At 46.1% G+C, this 18,335-nt stretch overlaps 2 protein-coding genes across 4 annotated transcripts in view; one reads left to right on the top strand and one right to left on the bottom strand.

Moving 5' to 3' along the window:
• Positions 1 to 1,917: 1,917 nt before the first annotated feature.
• Positions 1,918 to 5,105, bottom strand: CUNH2orf68 (chromosome unknown C2orf68 homolog). Its single transcript, XM_029232379.1, has 4 exons — positions 4,839 to 5,105; positions 4,637 to 4,755; positions 3,563 to 3,714; positions 1,918 to 3,196 (listed from the first exon to the last, which is right to left on the bottom strand). The coding sequence occupies exons 1-4, from the start codon at positions 4,943 to 4,945 to the stop codon at positions 3,074 to 3,076; spliced, it is 501 nt and encodes a 166-aa protein (XP_029088212.1). The 5' UTR covers positions 4,946 to 5,105; the 3' UTR covers positions 1,918 to 3,073.
• A 1,727-nt stretch (positions 5,106 to 6,832) lies between these two features.
• The window catches only part of USP39 (ubiquitin specific peptidase 39), a 30,346-nt gene continuing 18,843 nt past the window's right edge, over positions 6,833 to 18,335 (top strand). Inside the window, exons 1-5 of one of the 3 annotated variants that reach the window (XM_029232442.1) lie at positions 6,833 to 7,192; positions 10,087 to 10,156; positions 11,426 to 11,520; positions 12,741 to 12,877; positions 14,107 to 14,259. In XM_029232442.1, coding sequence (XP_029088275.1) covers positions 6,925 to 7,192; positions 10,087 to 10,156; positions 11,426 to 11,520; positions 12,741 to 12,877; positions 14,107 to 14,259 — 723 coding nt within the window. In that variant the 5' untranslated portion in view covers positions 6,833 to 6,924. Of the gene's footprint in view, positions 7,193 to 7,633; positions 7,686 to 10,086; positions 10,157 to 11,425; positions 11,521 to 12,740; positions 12,878 to 14,106; positions 14,260 to 18,335 lie in introns of those variants that run through there. The other 2 variants (XM_029232443.1, XM_029232444.1) reach the window with 2 other exon arrangements.

The raw sequence follows: 18,335 nt of genomic DNA, 5'->3' as shown, positions 1-18,335 counted from the left end.
CACAGGGAGAAGCATTTTTTTTGGCCACGTCGTGAGGCATGTGGGATCTTAGCTCCCCGACCAGCAATCGAACCTGCGTCCCCTGCATTGGAAGCGCAGAGTCTTAACCACTGGACTGCCAGGGAAGTCCAGGAACAAGCATTTCTTATTGCCCACGTTGGTCCTACCGGCTGGCTGGGCTCCTACTCTCACTCAGTACAAAAAGCTTTGCATTCTCCTTTTCTGTTCTTGCGTTACCTTCTTCAAAGACTTCCACACTTGCCAGCTGGCTGGAACTCAAGCTTTAGTGTTTACTCTCACACAGCCCAAAGCCCCTGCAGGCCCCACCTTCCTTCTATTAGTAATCACCCACTGTGGCCCAGGAAACACAAAGCCGTAAAATCCAAGGCTTAGCCTTAGTGAAGATCACTTCGTTTTGGATGAACATCAGATATGCTTGTCAGGCTACAAGACTTTGTTTTTTAAGGCGGCTGAGAATATATCTAGTTAAATGAGTGTTGATTCTGAAGCAGTCTGCCGGAAAGCCCCAGCTAGTCTAATGCTGTTGCCACTGCACCAAACAGCACAGGACAGTCCTCTTTGGGACATCTCTAGAGCCTCTGGGAAATGCTCTGGAACATGCTCCTTGATGGCAAAGCACTGATATTTGAAAACAGCTGGAAGACATCGAGAGGCAAATCCGGTAACCATACTGGATAGTACTACCTTGGACTGGGATGAGGTGTGGCAGAAGCAACCAGCGAAGCTGTAAGGCTGTCAGTGGGCTGAGGGCCATCACCAGAGAAGCATCTCAGGCACACCTGGAGTGATGGCACCATCACCACCAACAGGCCTGCTCTGAAGGACAATGCCTCATTTAAGTACCAGGCTTAGCGCTTTATATAGTCTCGTGGCACAAATTAGCATGTTTTCTTGAGTGGAAAATATTTGATATGCACTTGATATAAAGCAAAGGGCCTCAAGAAAAAGCTTGCAAGCAAGATATTACCATCATTCTCTTACCTGAGAGTGTTAGGATTACACGATAAACACACAGAAGGACAGGATAGGTACACAATTCTCACAGGAATGGAGGCTAAAATTTCAGGTGCCATGCCCCCAACCTCCTCTTCTGGACTTGTTTCTAAATTCTATAATAAATCCAGGAAACGGGCCATCCAGCCGTGAGAAGACGAACCTCAAAATATTTCCAGACTAGGAAGCCTAAAAGTTCCAGTGAAATCCTATGTCCAAGTCAGAAGATCAGCTGAAGAGCTGGAAGACTAAAATGACTGGTGCTGAGCTGCAGGAAGATTGGGGAGAGAGTATGGCATAGTCTCCTTGACCCGGGAGGCTCTGGAGGGTAGTTAACGTTAAAAGTCAAAAGGCACTTGCAGCCTGGCTGAATGAGGACAGACTTTCTCCTTCGAAAGTAGAACTGAGCCCAGGACTGGCAAGTTTAAGGCATTTAACCTTGGGCCAGCCCTGGGGCTCAAGAGCGTGCTGGTCCCTGGCTGCCTTCACAACCAGGTCCTTCTAATTTACCCACCTCACTCACCTTCCCTGCGAGCTGCGACTTGCTGCATTTTAACGATGGAGTCGAAGTAGCTGCCTTGCCCCATTTCAGAGGGGGCAGATTTGCAGGGGTGTATAGGGCATGAACCAGAAGTGCTCTCAGGTGTCCTTTAAGAGAAAAGCTGCTGAGAGGGACCAGCCAGACTGATCTTGAGACCCTGATGAGGAAAGACCTCTGGGGCAGGGGGCTTTGGTTTGAAGAAGTCTCTGCTCACGGGCTCACTTAAACCCCATACTTCAAGTCACTGAGGTTAGGCCCATTTGCTGGAAAACTGAAGTGGCTTGAAACTGCAGTGCATGGGATTGCTTGTGGATTTCTCAGACTGTAGCCCAACCCTGCATTAGGAAAAATGTTCACTTAGGTGAAAGCAGTGATATTCCTGGGATCTTTATTCTCAGGATCTACTGGGAGTTTTATATACTCTATACTCTTGGGAGGTAGGAAAGGAGAAAGCACAGAGCAAGGGAAGGGCAGATGAAGGAGGCTTGTTTCGCTCCCTCTAGGGCTCTCTTCAGGCTTTTTTTTTTTTTTTTCTTTTTCCCAACTAGGGCTTGAAACAGGTAATTATTGCTAATGCTGAATTTCCCTTTGTATGTACATTCAAGGCTGTTAAATCACATTTGGAAACGCGGTTTCAGGCTTGTTTTGATAATTCCCTTTTAGCCTGAGCAGAGGATGGTCTGTTCACAGCTAGGGATGAGGCTGGAAGCTGGAATTCTGTAGTCCGAACCCTGGCAGGTTTTGCTGCAAGAAATCCTCACAGTTTAGTCCTGGCATCATCTTTCTAGATCTCCTTACCTAGACTGTGTGAAGCGGTGGAGCATGGGAGAAACCTGCAAAAACCACGGAAGGGGAGGAAGACATCCTCACAGGTAGGCGTCAAAGAAGATCATCTCCCTCGACTGGTATCAGAATTACTGAGAGAGCCTGTTAGAAAGGTAGACCCCAGTACCCCATCTCCAAAGTCCTGAGCATCCGTAGGTGAGCAGTCACACTGGGAGGTGGGGGGTGGGGTGGAACTGATGGATTGGGAGACAAAAAAGATGAAGGAAAGAAAAGAACAAAGAAACAGAGCTGAAAAGATGATCTAGGAAAGCACGGATGGAAGTGAACAGAAACACAGAAGAAAGGAACCATAAAATCACAAACGGGGCTTATGGAGCTGGGCGGAGCAGCGTGGTCAGATGCCCTGGGGCATGTGACCTTGGTGAGAAAGCAGCACGTTGGCAGAAGGTCTCATAAGCCTCATCTCTCTCCGGAATCTCTGCTTCCAGAACACCAAGCTAACCAAACAAAATTCTCAAAAACGTCCAGAACATTAGGCTGGTCAAATGAGCCAATATACGAGAAAGAATGGCTACAAGGGAGGTGGCCAGGCGTAGTCCCTGTGACACCCTTTTCCTGTAGATGTGGCAGCTCTGGGGCGGGGGGGGGGGGGGGCGGTCCTCAAGATCAGCTCAGACTGGTCCTGGCACCCCCAAACTAGGGGCGGCTCCCTGGACAGTGACTCCAGTCTGGTCAGTGTCGGTTCTGGCGCTTTGCAATCTCCTCCTGGATGCGCAACTTGAGGGCCTCTCGCATGGGTGGCTCCAGAGGCGTGTGTGCTGACACCTCCTCGCTCACCCTTCCTGGATCATCATCCTACATGGAGGAAGGGTCAGGAAGCTCAGGGCCTGGCCTCTTCTGAAAAGGCGACCTGCCCTGTCCCTAGACAACACTCTCAGAGAACTCTGTTTGACTCACAACTTCTTGCCAATGTCTGTCATTTCCCAGGTGTCCCCTGTAATAGTGGCTCTCAACTGGGGGCCGTGAGCCCTCCCTGTTGCCCGCTGAGAATCACTGTGTGACGGGAGTGACTTGTGCTCAAAAGCATTGCCCAGCAGTCTGTGCTCTCATGTGGAGCAAACACTTCCCACTGGCCCTGAGGAAAACAGTGGCTCCAGGTCCGGCAGTGATTTCCATCACGGCCCAGGACCTTCAGGCTGCAGCTGTTTCCATCGGGCGTACCTGATACACGATAACTGAAGTGACGTCTCCGCTGTCCGCCTCATATTCTAAGCAGAAGAGTTGATGGCCAGGGAGCTCTGGCTCAGAGCTGCCACTACTGCTGCTTTCACCAGACTCCTCACAGCCTGGGGTGCTTGGGTGGGTAGAGCCATCTGGAAGGATGAACCAGAGTGAGAGGGAAGGGAGGAAGGCTGCTGGAACCCCTGCCCAGAGATGATACAGGAAAACATATTGTAAAGCCCCAATCTTCTCATGGACCCAGAACGTACCTCTGTGTGTGTGTGTGTGTGTGTGTGTGTGCGCGTGTGCGTGTGTGTGTGTGTGTGTGTGTGAAATCAGCCGCCCATCAGGAATTTTATTCACCTTTGTATCCCTGCCCCAGGACCAGCACAGTCCTACCACGCAGTCGGTATACAATGCACATCTGTCTACACGGTTGTAAGGTAGTGGAGAGATGAATAGGGCTCTGCCTGGGTTCAAATCCAGGCTCTGCCATTTACTTCTCTGATATCTCCAACAAGTTACGAAACCTCTCTCTGCCTGTTTCCCTGACTGTGAATCAGAAATGATAATAGTTCCCATCTTACCGGATCCTCTGAAAGCTAAATGAATGACTGCACATAAGCTCTAAAAACACTCATAAGAGAAGCTCAAAAAATTTAGCATCGCACGTTAACTATTGTAATCTCTAGATCACAAGTAAGCTGGGGAAAAAAACCCATTAACTGGGTTTGGGCTTTATTCCACAATTACGTCCTCGTCGCCTAGAGCTGTGCCAAACTTTTTTCCTGTTAGCTGGTGGGAGTGCGAAAATATAGTACGCTGGGGGCAAAGCGGCGGACAACTTGCCGACTCTGAGGGAGGTCCGGTAATAGTGATGCTTAACTGCGGGCCTTGAGCCCTCCCTGTGCTGCGGGCAGAATCACTGAGCGGCGATCGGGGAGCGTCGCGATAGACGTTGGAGATGAAATGAGCCTTGGGAGCTAGGACATAGTTTTTTCCCAGACAGAAAAGAAGAGCGCGTGGAGGCAGAGGGCCCGGGGGCAGAAGAGCGCGCGGGGCGGGCGGCCTCACCTCGATGTCGCGGCAGGTACACCTGCAGGTCGGGCTTTCGGGGCCGAGTGGGCGCGGGCGTGTGCCGCCTCCTCGCCTTCTCCTTGGCCGCCTGCTTCACCTTCTTGTCGTAGTCGTCCCTGCGGGGAGCCGAGCGGGAGTCAGGGACGGCCGAGCCAGGCCAGGCTGGGGCTGGCAGCCGTGGCGCGGGGCGGGGCGGTACCGGGCGAGCTGATTCCGTCGGATGTGGTGCACGAAGCCGTGACTCATGTCCAGCCGCCCGCCAGGCTTGCAGCAGAGCCCGGGTCCGGGCCCCGGCGCCGCTTCCATCTGGAGCCCCTGAGCGCGGAGCCGCCACCACCGCCGCCGCCGCCGCCGCCGCCGCCTCCTCAACGGCCTCAACTGCCACCCTCCTGCCCCAAGAACTCCGCGCCCCTCCTCGCTTGACTTTCGACCCTGCGCCCTGACGTCGGTCGGGAAATGGCCAGCCGGGCCGAATGTCCCAGCGCGCGGAGTTCCTGGAGCGGGAGGGACGGGGGGCAATGGGGCATGCGCAACTTCCACTCCGGGGCGGGGCTTTTGTTTCGTTGTGACCTTATCAGTAGGAAACCAGGATTTAGGTTTAGTGCAGCTACATCAGAAAATCCAGAAAGACACAAAGCACCCATCACACCACTCAGCGTTCGGTGTGGAGCCTTCCCGTCCTTTTTCCTGTGCTTGGATGCTGTGAAACTCCATCACCAGCTGCGTGACCTTGGCTGACTGTTGCACCCCGCTGTGTCTCAGTTTACTCATTTGTAAATGAGGGCACTGATATCACCTACCTCCAAAGGGGTCGTGAGGAGGCGAGTGCCAGGGCAGGGCACACAGCGGCGCCCCGGCCGCCCAGCCCAGCCCGCGGCCCGCCCGGGGCTCCGCGCCGCCGCCGGCGGGGACGCTCCTTCCAGCCCGCGCAGCACCAGAGCTCTGCGGACTTTCCCGCTACCCAGCTCGTCTCGGCGCCCACCGGACCGATGTCTTAACTCTCGGCGTGGGAGGATCCAGGGCCTTTCAGGCGTCTGAGACTGTGCCATTTTTGAATCCTCTTTAAAAAGAGACAAAAGTAGGAATCCGTGAGTAGAACAGGGACAGACTGGTACATCCACACAGTGGGATGCCGCTGAGCAATCAAAAGGAACGAGCACTCAACAACTTGGATGAATCTCAAAACAAACACGCCGAGTGAAAGAAGCCGGAGATAAAAAGAGGACTCTCTGGGTGCTTCCATTTATATAAGACTCTAACAAGTGACACTGATCTCTAGCGACAGAAAGCAGATCAATGGTCGGGGCAGGGGAACACTTGGTGGATGGTGGTTAGGTTCATTATCTTGATCGTGGTGGTGGTTTCAGAGTGTATACATACCTCTATCAGTATTCAGCAAATTGCACACTTTAAACGTGAATTTTTTTTTTTTTTTTTTTTGCGGTACGCAGGCCTCTCGCTGTTGCGGCCTCTCCCGTTGCGGAGCACAGGCTGCGGACGCGCAGGCTCAGCGGCCATGGCTCACGGGCTCAGCCGCTCCGCGGCACGCGGGATCCTCCCGGACCGGGGCACGAACCCGTGTCCCCTGTATCGGCAGGCGGACTCTCAACCACTGCGCCACCAGGGAAGCCCTAAACGTGAATTTTATTGTATGTCAATCACACCTCAGTAGAACTGTACAAAGTACTGAATAGTTCAGGGCTGTGGAAGGGGTCGTGAAAGTCACAGACCCTGAAGCTTGAGCTTTAGTAGCGTCACTAGTCTCCTTCTGCTCGTCGTTTGCATTTTTCTGTGATACCAAGAACAATCCTCTAAATGTGGAATTAGAGCCGTCGGATTGCTCCACGAAGGCGATGACTTGGGGATGTTGCCTAGTTCTGTGTAGGGCCGTCGGCCTCCGAGGCTCGGAGACTGGAGACGACCTGCCAATTCTGGTTTGGGGACACAGAGTATCTTGAAGACACCTGGGGCCCAATGATAACTTTTTTTAATCCAGAATTTCCGCAGCCAGTGAAAGGTTCCTGCCTCTTTAAGCTGGTAATAATGAGTAAAGTGGCAGTAGGCCCGCCTATCGGTCTCAGGTGCGCGCGCCCCCGCAAAGACCACCCCCCCCCCCCCACACAAGAGGCGTAGTACTTCCCAGAAGTTCTCTGCGGCTTGATTTGTCCCCATCGGCGACTCGTAGAAAACCTTGGGCTTGAAAACAGCGCCGCTCCTGATTGGCCGCTTGCCGCGTGCTTGGTCTTCCCTGGAGTCTGCGCCGGGCGACTTGGCCGGTAGTGGCGATGTCCGGCCGGTCCAAGCGGGAGTCTCGTGGATCCACCCGCGGGAAGCGCGAGTCCGAGTCGCGGAGCAGCTCGGCTCGTGTCAGACGGGAGCGAGATCGGGAGCGGGAGACAGAGGCTCCGAGCTCCCGGGGCAGTCCGGTGCGCGTGAAGCGGGAGGTCGAGCCGGCGAGCGCGCGCGAGGCCCTGGCGCCCGTGGTCCCGGCGGTGCGGGTGAAGCGGGAGCGCGAGGCCGACGAGGACTCGGAGCCTGAGCGGGAGGTGCGAGGTGCGCGGGGCCGGGCGCGGGTTCCACTCTCGCGTTCTTTTTTTTCTTTTTTCAACCTTCTCTCCCCACGGGGAAGTCACACTCCACTCGCGACCCGACTCCGTTTTAATGAGGATACTACTAGTCTTGATCAGGATCGTAGCTATAGCGTTTCTGACAGTAATAAGAACAGGTAGCTTTCCTTTATCGGATGTCTAATGCGGGCCAGGCGCTGTGCTAATTGTTTTACAGGTGTCCCTTCTTTTTAGTTTTTTTACAAAATACCTGAGGAGTGAGTCTTGCTGTAATTTCTGAGCGGAGAGCCTGAACGCTGTGCACTTGGACCACACTGCCCTGTTATCGAGGGCTGTAGCAGCCAGGAGATATGGATTCTAGTCCTGCCTCTGAGACTGAGTCACGGTGGTTTGGGAAAGCGATTTTCATGTGTCTGTCCCTCTCTAGGTTAACGGAAGGAGTCCTGGAACCCATGACCTTTGAGAGCCCTAATAAGCCAGTGAGTCTGTCAGTTCCCATCTATGACTGTACCCTCTGCCTTTTTCTGCTGGACTCGTTCTGCTTCTCTTAGTAATTTCTGGAGACTTCTTGGCCAAGCCATGGTACTCTGTAGTGTGTACACTCTTTTCCAACTTGTTGATATCTTACCAATCATTAAGTAGGTTTCTATCACTTCTGAAGCTTTTCCTGTTTACCTCAATTACATCTTTTCCTTCTCTGAACTTGGAACTTCTGCTTTGAACATGTTCCTATGTACTTGTTTTCTGGTGAGTTAGCAGGTGAACATATCACAAGGCTACATGTTAGGGGCAGTGTTCATGGGGGGGGTGGTCTTCATTCTCCAGGATTTTATAATTCTGTCTCTGCACCTGGTTATCTATATAAAGTTATACTCTTATGTTAACTCTTAAATTTCTAGCTCAGAGTCCTGTGTTTGACATATTTTTATATTACCCTCAGGGTCCACGTTAGCACCTTGCTCGTGGAAAGTGCTTGATAAATGTTCTTTGAATAATCTAGTTAATAATTTCAGGGTATTCTTTGATTTCCTTTACTTAAATATTCTGTCAGCCTCATGTTTCCCTTTCTTTGGAAGAGAAATTGTTTCTTAGATATTTTGTATACTTACGGTAAGGAGATTGTTTTCTCTGGGACACACTAGGATCCCAGTTGAGGTTACTGCTGTTTTCTTTTTTCCCTTTTATTTTTTTCATGAAATAGATTATAGGTACTAAGATGAGCTAAATGTCAAGCACATGTATAGTTTAAAGAAGAGTGTGGATATATATCCTTAAATCTACCACTTGTCAAGAATTGTGAAGGGTCTGAGATTTTACCCTTTTTGTACACTACCAAGTTAGCCTGCCGTGGTTTCATGGATGCTGATGGAAGACATGGAGCTATTGGGCTTGAGACAGCTTATTGCAGCAATAACAGTAGCCAGAATATAGCATTGTCACTTCCCTGAGTCAGTTCCCACAGCACAACACGATGAGAACCCATACACACAGTGGGTGGCCTCACAGGACAAGAACTCTGAGCTTAGAGAACCCAAATCTTCTATAATGGGCTGTGAGCTTGCATCCCCTTTGCTCTGTAGGGACACACTGTCTCCTACTTCCAAAGTCATAGAAACAAACTTCACTATACAAACAACTTTGACAATATAGTCTGGAGGCAGTCAGTGCCTCTGGTCACAATATGTGCAGAAGTTCGAGAGACCCATGGAGAATTGCCTCCTGATGCTGTTCAGCTTAAGAAGTGGTACTTAACCAGTACCTTAGAAGCTCCCATAGGCCCCTTCCCAGTTGCATCTGCCTTCCTTGCTTGCTTGGGTAATCACTGAATTTTTTCTAATCATTTTTACTTTTATTATTTTATTATTTACAGTTTTACCTCACATATACATCCCTGAGTAGAGCTGTATTTTATTTTGTATTTGTTATAAATGGAATCATACTATATGTTGTCTTCTGTTTTGCCTTTTTTTTTTTTTTTTCCGTGAGCCATATTGTTGAGGTTTATCCGGGTAGATGTTCATGGTAACACAGTGTTCTATTGATGATATACCAAAATGTATTCCTCCCATTTTTATATGTTGTAGACATTTGGGTTGTTTCCAGTTTGGTCTCTTTCAAATATTGCTGCTATAAATATTCTTTAGTAAAGCATTCCTGATGGCACATGTGCAAAAGTTCTCTAGGGTATATAAGTAGAAGAGAGATTGCTGGGCCAAAAGGTCTGTGTATTTTCAGCTTTGATCTTGCTGTATTATTTTCTAAGAGGTTGTAACAGTTTATACTCCCACCAGCAGTTACATGAGCATTCTCACTGTTCTTCATATTTGCCAACACTTGGAATTGCCTGATTTTATTTTTTCCTCTCTGGTAGGTGTGAAGTGGTATATCATTGTGCAAGGAAATTTGCATGTTCTTGATTACTGGTGAGGTTGAGCATCTTTTCTTTCTTTTTCTTTTTGGCCATGCTGTGAAGCTTGCAGGATCTTAGTTCCCCAACGAGGGACAAACCCCAGCCCCCTGCAGTGGAAGCACAAGAGTCCTAACCATTGGACAGCCAGGGAATTCCCAGCATTTTTTCATAAGTTTGAGGGCTGTCTTCCTCATTTCCTTTTGGGTTGTCTTTTTTTTTTTTTTTTTTTTTAATCTCCACCAGGTTTCTTTATGTAATTGCAAGCAATTCCTTTGTTGGTTATATGTGTTTCAAGAATATTCTCTCAGTTTGTGGCCTGTTCCGTTAAGTGGGCTTCTTTGGTGTGGTCAGGCTGCCTGTACAGGAGCTCATCCTGATTAATTTTTCCCATTTCTGTGTTTGTTTGTACTGGTAGTTGACCCTGAGTATGGGTTTCCCATTTTCAGAGCTTTTGATGCTTTTCCTTTCAGCAAAGAATGGCCGCATGGATTCTGAGGATCGGAGGAGCCGCCACTGCCCCTACCTGGACACCATTAACAGGTCGGTAGCACAGGAATGCCTAGGGCAGCAAAAGAACAATGGAGTCTCCGCAGAAAGTTCTTTGGACTGTACGTTAAAAATACGTTCCAAAACTTTATCTCTTCTAAAGCTTTCTGCCCAGAAAACTGTGCCTCTTGCCTTGTTTTTTAATCTTTGCCCTTCAATTTAAAGTGTCAGAGAGCATGTTGTTTTAGGGTGGGCTTATGCAGAAAGAGCTTTTAGCTCATTTTGAATTTGTATGAGGAAATAAATGGATATGTGGTGTCGATGACAATAGCAAATTTAAATATTATTGAGCACTGACTGTGTGCTAGGTCCTACTCTAGGTGCCTGGGATTCAGCAGAGGAAAATCAGACAAAAATATATCCTAAAGCAGAGGTGTTTACCCCATCTTGGTATTCTTTGATCCCAGATGCATTTTAGGATGGTTTTTCATTTATGCCCTAGGGTGGCACTGTCTAATAGACTTTTTTGCAACAATGGAATTGCTCTTTAAGGGCTGTCCATTGTGGTAGGCACAGGCTACTTGTGGATATTGAGCACTTGAAATGTGGCTTGAGGAACTGAATTTTAAATTTTATTTAATTTTAATTATTTTACTTTTAAACACCAGTAGCCGTGTGTGGCTAGTGGCCCCTTTAACTGACAGTGCAGTTTTCCTGGGACCATTACCAATTAATTAGAGTTAATGCTTGAGAATGAATCCCCTTGCCACCTGTGCATTCAGTGGAGGTAAATTTTCTTTTATCACTTAACCCGCCCAGTACTCATATACCATTACTTTGCACTTGAATAGATAGATCTGTTTGTAGGTATTCCCCTAAAGTTCTTCAGGCTTTCCATTTATTTTTATGGACAAAAATAGAATTTTCTTTTATGAAAGGGTTTATTCACTCTTTTTATGTCCTTCCTTTAATGTCTTTTAATTTGGAATGCTGTTGGGGCCCTGTTACTTTAGTCCTACTTGTGGCTTTTCCTCCAGAGAAAGTAATGGAAGATTCTCAACTGGTTGTGAATACTCAAAAGAAAGAGGGTCGTTGGTGGAGATACCTTTGCACTGCTTTGGGGCTTGGTGGGTGGCGGTGCTATATTAAATGCCTAGGTAAGGAAGAGTTAATGTTCCCCACGGTTTGTGTGTGATTGTTGAACTGTTCTCTGAAGGCGGCTGTGTGACTGCAGAACAGGGAGCCAGGGACACTGCTTCGCTCAGGTACTCACCTAGGCAACCATCCCTATTAATTGTTTCTGTTTTGTTTTGGTTCTCTTAGGAGTGTGCTGGACTTTGACTTTGAGAAACTGTGTTCCATCTCCCTCTCGCATATCAATGCGTATGCCTGTCTGGTGTGTGGCAAGTACTTTCAGGGTAAATAAATGTTTTGCATCACATTTTCAGCACTAGCCACAGTTCTATTCAGGGATTTTTTCTTTTTAAAGTAAGTAAGCTGCTGTTAGGAATCATGTCTAATAAGCCCTATCTTTGTTCCCAGGAAGGTGGAATACTCTTAGAAAATCCACAGGAGGTTCTCTGATTGGTCAGAACCTGAATACATGTGAAAGGAAGAAAGAACTAGCCATATAAGAGACTATGTAGGAAGTATCAGAGACTCTGGGTTTTTGAATCTCTGATGTTTTCTATACTTATGTCTTTTTCTGAGAATCCTTTTACTCTGACTTTTTCATTCTGTTCTTTTCTGGAAATTTATTATTTCAGTTCATTCAGAGCAAGCAAATGCTTTGTACACAGTATAGTGGAGGATTCAAAAGAATTATAAACTGCATTCTTCGCTCTAATAAGGATCTTATAAACTGTCAAGGTTAACACGTAAAACAATCAGCAGACTCTCTTAAGACCATAAAGATTACTGCTGGACTGTGTGGCACTGAGTATAAATAAGGATGATAGGAGTTGAAATATGCAAAAATATGCAAAGGATGATAGGAGTTGAAATATGCAAAGTTGAAATATGTGAAGATCATTGTTAGCTGGAGTGTTTGTGTAGAGTTCATGGAGGAGGTGGAACTTGTACTCTGTATGCAGGACATAGTTTGAATAGGTTAAGGGTGAGATGCTCTAGAAAGGAGTGGCAACGTGAACAAAAGTATGTGGGTACAGGATTGTCGTGAATGTGGACAGTTGAAAACTCAGGACTAAGTGATGATGGACTGTCACAGATATGTACGTGTGTATGTGCAAATCAGTGTATGCATGTACGTACATGTATATGATATATACATGGATATTCCTAGTTTCTAATACATGAAACTAGCTCATATACATAAACACATACATATATGCACACACACGCACAAATACACCCACACATATTTTCTATGTTCATGTATATGAAATTAGTTCCCTCATGTCTTGTGCCATCTAGGGAATAAAGATAATGTGCTATTCTTTCTTGCTAATTTTTGTGATGAGAAGAGTTCATGTGGGAGATTCCTTTCGTGGATGGTGTAGTACTTTGTTTTTGCTGATACTAACATGTTCTGGTACAAAATGATGAAAGGAAAATTACCCCTCATCTGTGTGCTTATGGAGTCTGCCCTTCTCTCATAGCCTTTCACTCTTCCCTACAGGCCGGGGTTTGAAGTCTCATGCCTACATTCACAGTGTCCAGTTTAGTCACCATGTCTTCCTCAACCTCCACACCCTCAAGTTTTACTGCCTCCCAGACAACTATGAGATCATCGATTCCTCGCTGGAGGATATCACGGTGCGTGTCCAAGAGGGTTGGTTTGGAACTAGTTATCCGGGGAGCCACCCCAGGGCTCCTGAGGATCTGCCCCACCCAAGGTCAGGGAAGAGTCTCAGTCCCTTGGGCTTTGAGAGGCTCCTTTCGCCTTGGCAGGAACCAGAGAAACAGAGTAAGGAGATCACAATCCATAATTTTGGCCCATGGTCTACAGCCTAGCTCTGATTTCTGCTTTTAATGTTGAGGGTTAGGACTGAAGGAATATTGCTACTTTTCAATTAGGGTGAAAGCATTTTTGTGAAATAAATTATCCTTCCATATTTTGGAGTAGGGATGTGAATTGGGCCTGCTGTAGGACAGTGGATGCCAAGAGGTATACCAGCTTCCGGCTACTTTTGACATGATACTGCCAGAATGGCCAACATGTTCATCCTTGGGCTCTGGTCTGTGCCCTGTGCCAAGAGTCACTGCACTTGAGTGGGGAGTATGGAAGGTCCTCTTGGGCTTTGATTACTGTTGGAACTGTTGATTATTGCTTTCCTTTTCAGCAGTGGCTGCATGTTCAATAGAGTTGAATGCTCTATTTATTAAGGAAGGCTTGGTTTTCAGTGTTTGAAACACTACTTACTCCACTTCCATACGTTTTGTAACAGTCTATTAAAGTTGAAGTTAAAGTGGTTAAGGACAGTATCTATAGATAGAGAAACTGAAAGGAATTCAAGCTTTCAAAGTGAGTTAGTGGCAACTTCTGACCAGTGTGTGACATGATGACCCTCATAGGTCTAGGACAGGGAAGGTTCTGATCCTGCCCCTCCAGCCACAGGGAGTCCTGAGATCTCAATCCTGCACAGATAGGAGGTGACACTCCTGTTCCTGCACCGGGCCTGTGTGCTGGCTCTGTGTGAGGTCCCACCTGGGACTCAGACTCCTGCCTCCTGCAGACTTGAGTGTCCTGCAGCTTCTCCCTGTTGTTTGTCACGGGTTTGGCTGAACCTGCGGTCTGAGGACAGGCCTGAGATTCAGTGACTTTGGGTTAAGCACAGAGATCACCTTCTAGATGAGCAACGTGGAGCGGGGCCCATTGCGTGTTACTTCAGTCCTTAGACCTACTGTTGGGAGCCCTTTGGGTGGGTGGTGAGACGTTCACCACCAAAGTATCTTTTCTTTTGGCAGAAATTGCTGTTGCGGATATATCTTGTGAACTCTGTAGACTGCCCTAAAACAGCCTAGGATTTTCTTTTGCTTTTCAGTATGTGTTGAAGCCCACTTTCACAAAGCAGCAGATCGCTAACTTGGACAAGCAAGCCAAGTTGTCCCGGGCATATGACGGCACCACTTACCTGCCTGGTATCGTGGGCCTGAATAACATAAAGGCCAACGACTACGCCAATGCCGTCCTTCAGGTAGGTTGGAGGTGGAAACCATGAGGGAGGGGGTAACCCGGGAACACTGTGAAGCTTGGCTAAGAAACAGCTGCCTTCTGGTGGAGTGCAGTCAGGTGGTCCTCAGACCCCGAGTCTTGCCAAGGACTCTTGTTGGGTGTTTGTTCTGCCCCAAGCAGAACATTCCTGTCTGCTTGAGGGGCTGCCGCCAAATGGTGGGCCTGTTCCAGCCTCTGGAGCTTCCAGGGAATGGGGGATGGAGCTGCGCGGGGCCTGCAGTACCAAGTAAGAGACACGTGAGCTAGATGATGCTTTTTCTTTTCATGGCGCAGATGTTCATTGTGTTGGCTCTGTGATGTCTCTGTCCTGCCCCTGTGCTGAAGTCCTGCAATGGGAAAGGCAGAAAGCCAAAGTTGTCCTGTTTGCAATTGTTTTGCTTTTTAAAAAAAATTACAGAAGTAATGTGCGCATGTTGTAGAAAGATTAGAAAACGTTGGTAAGCATAAGAAAATAATCATCCTACTTCACTCAAAAAAAACTGGTTAAAAAAAACTATAAACAAGTACTTGTGCAGGGGGAAGATATAGAAAGTATAAAACAAAAGCTTCATTCCTTTCTTTCCCTAGTACTCTGTCCTGGGGTAGTTAGCAGTATAGAGACCTCCAGAACTTTATTCTAAACGCAGGTACACAAATGCATTATATCCTGTCATGTGGCAATATTATGGTTTATTTTGTTATTTCCCAATTGATACATAAAATTTCACTTGTCTCACATTTTTATTTCTGTTACCAGTGTTGCAGTGAGTATTCTTCTATATATATATAGTCTTGCACTTCTTGTGACACTGTTACATTTTGTTATATTTCTTTTCTAGACTTGAAAAATATTTGTATTTTTTTATCTATAAAGTAATGTAGTATGTATCTTTGTATGTATTTTAACCTAAAAGCATATTATGAAATCAATAAATATTCTTGTGCAGCATCCTTAATGTTTACATGTCAGTCCATTTTGTTGAATTTAATTTATTTAACCTTATCATCTTCTTGTATTAATGCACCTTGGGCCTAGATTCTAGGCTGTAGGGGGTGTGTAGCAATTTACAAACCCACCAGCAACACAAAAGGGTGTTTTTCTTTTTCTTTTTTTTTTAATTGAAGTATAGTTGATTTACAGTGTTGTGTTAGTTTCTGGTATACAGCAAGGTGATTCAGTTATGCATACATATATATATATATATTCTTTTTCATACTCTTTTCCATCATGGTTTATTACAGGATATTGAATATAGTTCCCTGTGCTATACAGTAGGACCTTATTTATCTATTTTATATATCTATTTATATATGTATTTATTTTATATCTATTTTAATTTATATGTATATTATATATATCTATTTTATAGGTTTGTATCTGCTAATCCCAAACTCCTAATTTATCCCCTCCCCCACCCTTTTCCCTTTGGCAACCATAAGTTTTCTATGTCAGTGAGTCTGTTTGTGTTTCATGGATAAGTTCATTTGTGTCGTGTTTTAGATTCCACATGTAAGTGATATCATACGGTATTTGTCTTTCTCTTTCTGGCTTACTTCACTTAGTATGATAATCTTTAGGTCCATCCATGTTTCTGTAAAAGGCATTATTTCATTCTTTTTGTGGCTGAGTAACATTCCTGTGTGTGTGTGTGTGTGTGTGTGTGTGTGTGTGTGTGTATCACACCTTCTTTATCCATTCCTCTGTTGATGGACATTTAGCTTGTTTCCGTGTCTTGGCTGTTGTAAATAGTGCTTCTATGAACATTGGGGTGCGTGTGTTTTTTCGAATTACAGTTTTCTCCGGATATATGCTTAGGAGTGAGATTGCTGGATCATACAGTAGCTCTGTTTTTAGCTTTTTAAAGAACCGCCATACTGTTCTCCATAGTGACTGCACCAATTTACATTCCTACCAACAGTGTAGGAGGGTTCCCAAAAGGGTGTTCTTCATCTTGCATTGTCACTGTTAGCATTGAAAACAACTTTTTCCATTTTTTTTTTAATGTATTTCATTTATAGATTTTTGGTTGTATTGGGTCTTGGTTGCTGTGTGCGGACTTTCTCTAGTTGCGGCGAGTGGGGGCTACTCTTCGTTGTGGTGCGTGGGCTTCTCATTGTGGTGGCTTCTCTTGTTGCGGAGCATGGGCTCTAGGCGCGTGGGTTTCAGTAGTTGTGGCACGTGGGCTTAGTAGTTGTGGCTCGTGGGCTCTAGAGCACAGGCTCAGTAGTTGTGGCGCACGGGCTTAGTTGCTCTGCGGCATGTGAGATCCTCCCGGACCAGGGCTTGAACCCATGTCCCCTGCATTGGCAGGCAGTTTCTTAACCACTGCGCCAGCAGGGAAGCCCAACTTTTTCCATTTTGATAGGTATCTCCATTTTAATTTACTTTTTAAGAATTCACTTCTAAAGTTGATTATTATATTTTTTCATGAGTTGTTGGGCCTTATGTGCTCATTTTTCTATTAGTGGTCCATTTTATTGAGGATTAAAAGTATGCTGGAGAGGGCGTGGAGAAAAGGGAACACTCTTGCACTGTTGGTGGGAATGTAAATTGTTACAGCCACTATGGAGAACAGTATGGAGGTTCCTTAAAAAACTAAAAATAAAATTACCATACGACCCAGCAATCCCAATACTGGGCATATACCCTGAGAAAACCATAGTTCAAAAACAGTCAGGTACCAAAATGTTCATTGCAGCTCTATTTATAATAGCCAGGACATGGAAGCAACCTAAGTGTCCATCACCGGATGAATGGATAAAGAAGATGTGGCACATATATACAATGGAATATTACTCAGACATAAAAAGAAATGAAATTGAGATATTTGTAGTGAGGTGGATAGACCTAGAGTCTGTCATACAGAGTGAAGTAAGTCAGAAAAAGAAAAACACCGTATGCTAACACATATGTATGGAATCTAAGAAAAAAAAGGTCATGAAGAACCTAGGGGTAAGATGGGAATAAAGACACAGACCTACTAGAGAATGGACTTGAGGATATGGGGAGGGGGAAGGGTAAGCTGTGACAAAGTGAGAGAGTGGCATGGACATATATACACTACCAAATGTAAAATAGATAGCTAGTGGGAAGCAGCTGCATAGCACAGGGAGATCAGCTCGGTGGTTTGTGACCACCTAGAGAGGTGGGATAGGGAGGGTGGGAGGGAGGGAGACGCAAGAGGGAAGAGATATGGGAACATGTGTATATGTATAACTGATTCACTTTGTTACAAAGCAGAAACTAACACACCATTGTAAAGCAATTATACTCCAATAAAGGTGTTAAAAAAAATCAGATGTTCAAACTTAAAAAAAAAGTATACATATATATATTGGCCTTTTTTTTTGCATATGTTGCATATATTTCGTTCTAGTTCTTTTTTGGCCTTTAAACTTTGTTCGTGATATTTTTGCATGAAGAATTTGGTAAAAAATTGTAAAAGTATATCTGTGAATTTTGGTGTCTGCCATTGGTGTCATGCCTGGTCCCCGGAGAGGTCAGATTCTTAGGTGGAGAGAGACTTTGTGGACTGTTCCTCTTACAGCCTCTCGTGGCTTTGTGAAGACTGTTACAGGATGGACAGATAGGATTTGGATATGGGCAGGGCAGTTAGTTTTGGCTTTGTGATGGGTTTCAGTCCCCATAGGAAGTTCTCTTTATTTATACAAATAAGTAGATCACCTGGCTCTGTAGCGCGATGAATAGTGCATTGGACTTCTATTTATACAAACAAGGAGATGAACAAATCCTTTGTGATGTTTCCACTAGAATGGGATTGAATGGACCAAGTACTGCACCTGGAGGCTGAATAATTTCTCTCCGAGGACACCTACTGCTTGTATTGTTGCTGAAACCAGGGAGCAACCTCTCTCCACAGCATGGATAAGCAAGAATTAGTGTAAACTATTCATATGCTTCTCCTGTTTTGAGAGTAACTCTAAGCAGGAAATCCTTGTTTCTTCAACTGAGCTAAGCTTGTATAGGGGCTTTCCTGATCATCTCTATCGTTACCCTGAGTTGTATCCTGAGTTGTCTTCCCCAGAGATATCTGGGTC

This window comes from Monodon monoceros, unplaced genomic scaffold (genome assembly GCF_005190385.1).
Source record: "Monodon monoceros isolate NGI ecotype Baffin Bay Population unplaced genomic scaffold, NGI_Narwhal_1 Super_Scaffold_19, whole genome shotgun sequence".
Taxonomy (NCBI): Eukaryota; Metazoa; Chordata; class Mammalia; order Artiodactyla; family Monodontidae; genus Monodon; species Monodon monoceros.
The sequence above is the reverse complement of the archived record's forward strand: the minus strand, read 5'-3'. Positions and strand labels throughout refer to the sequence as shown.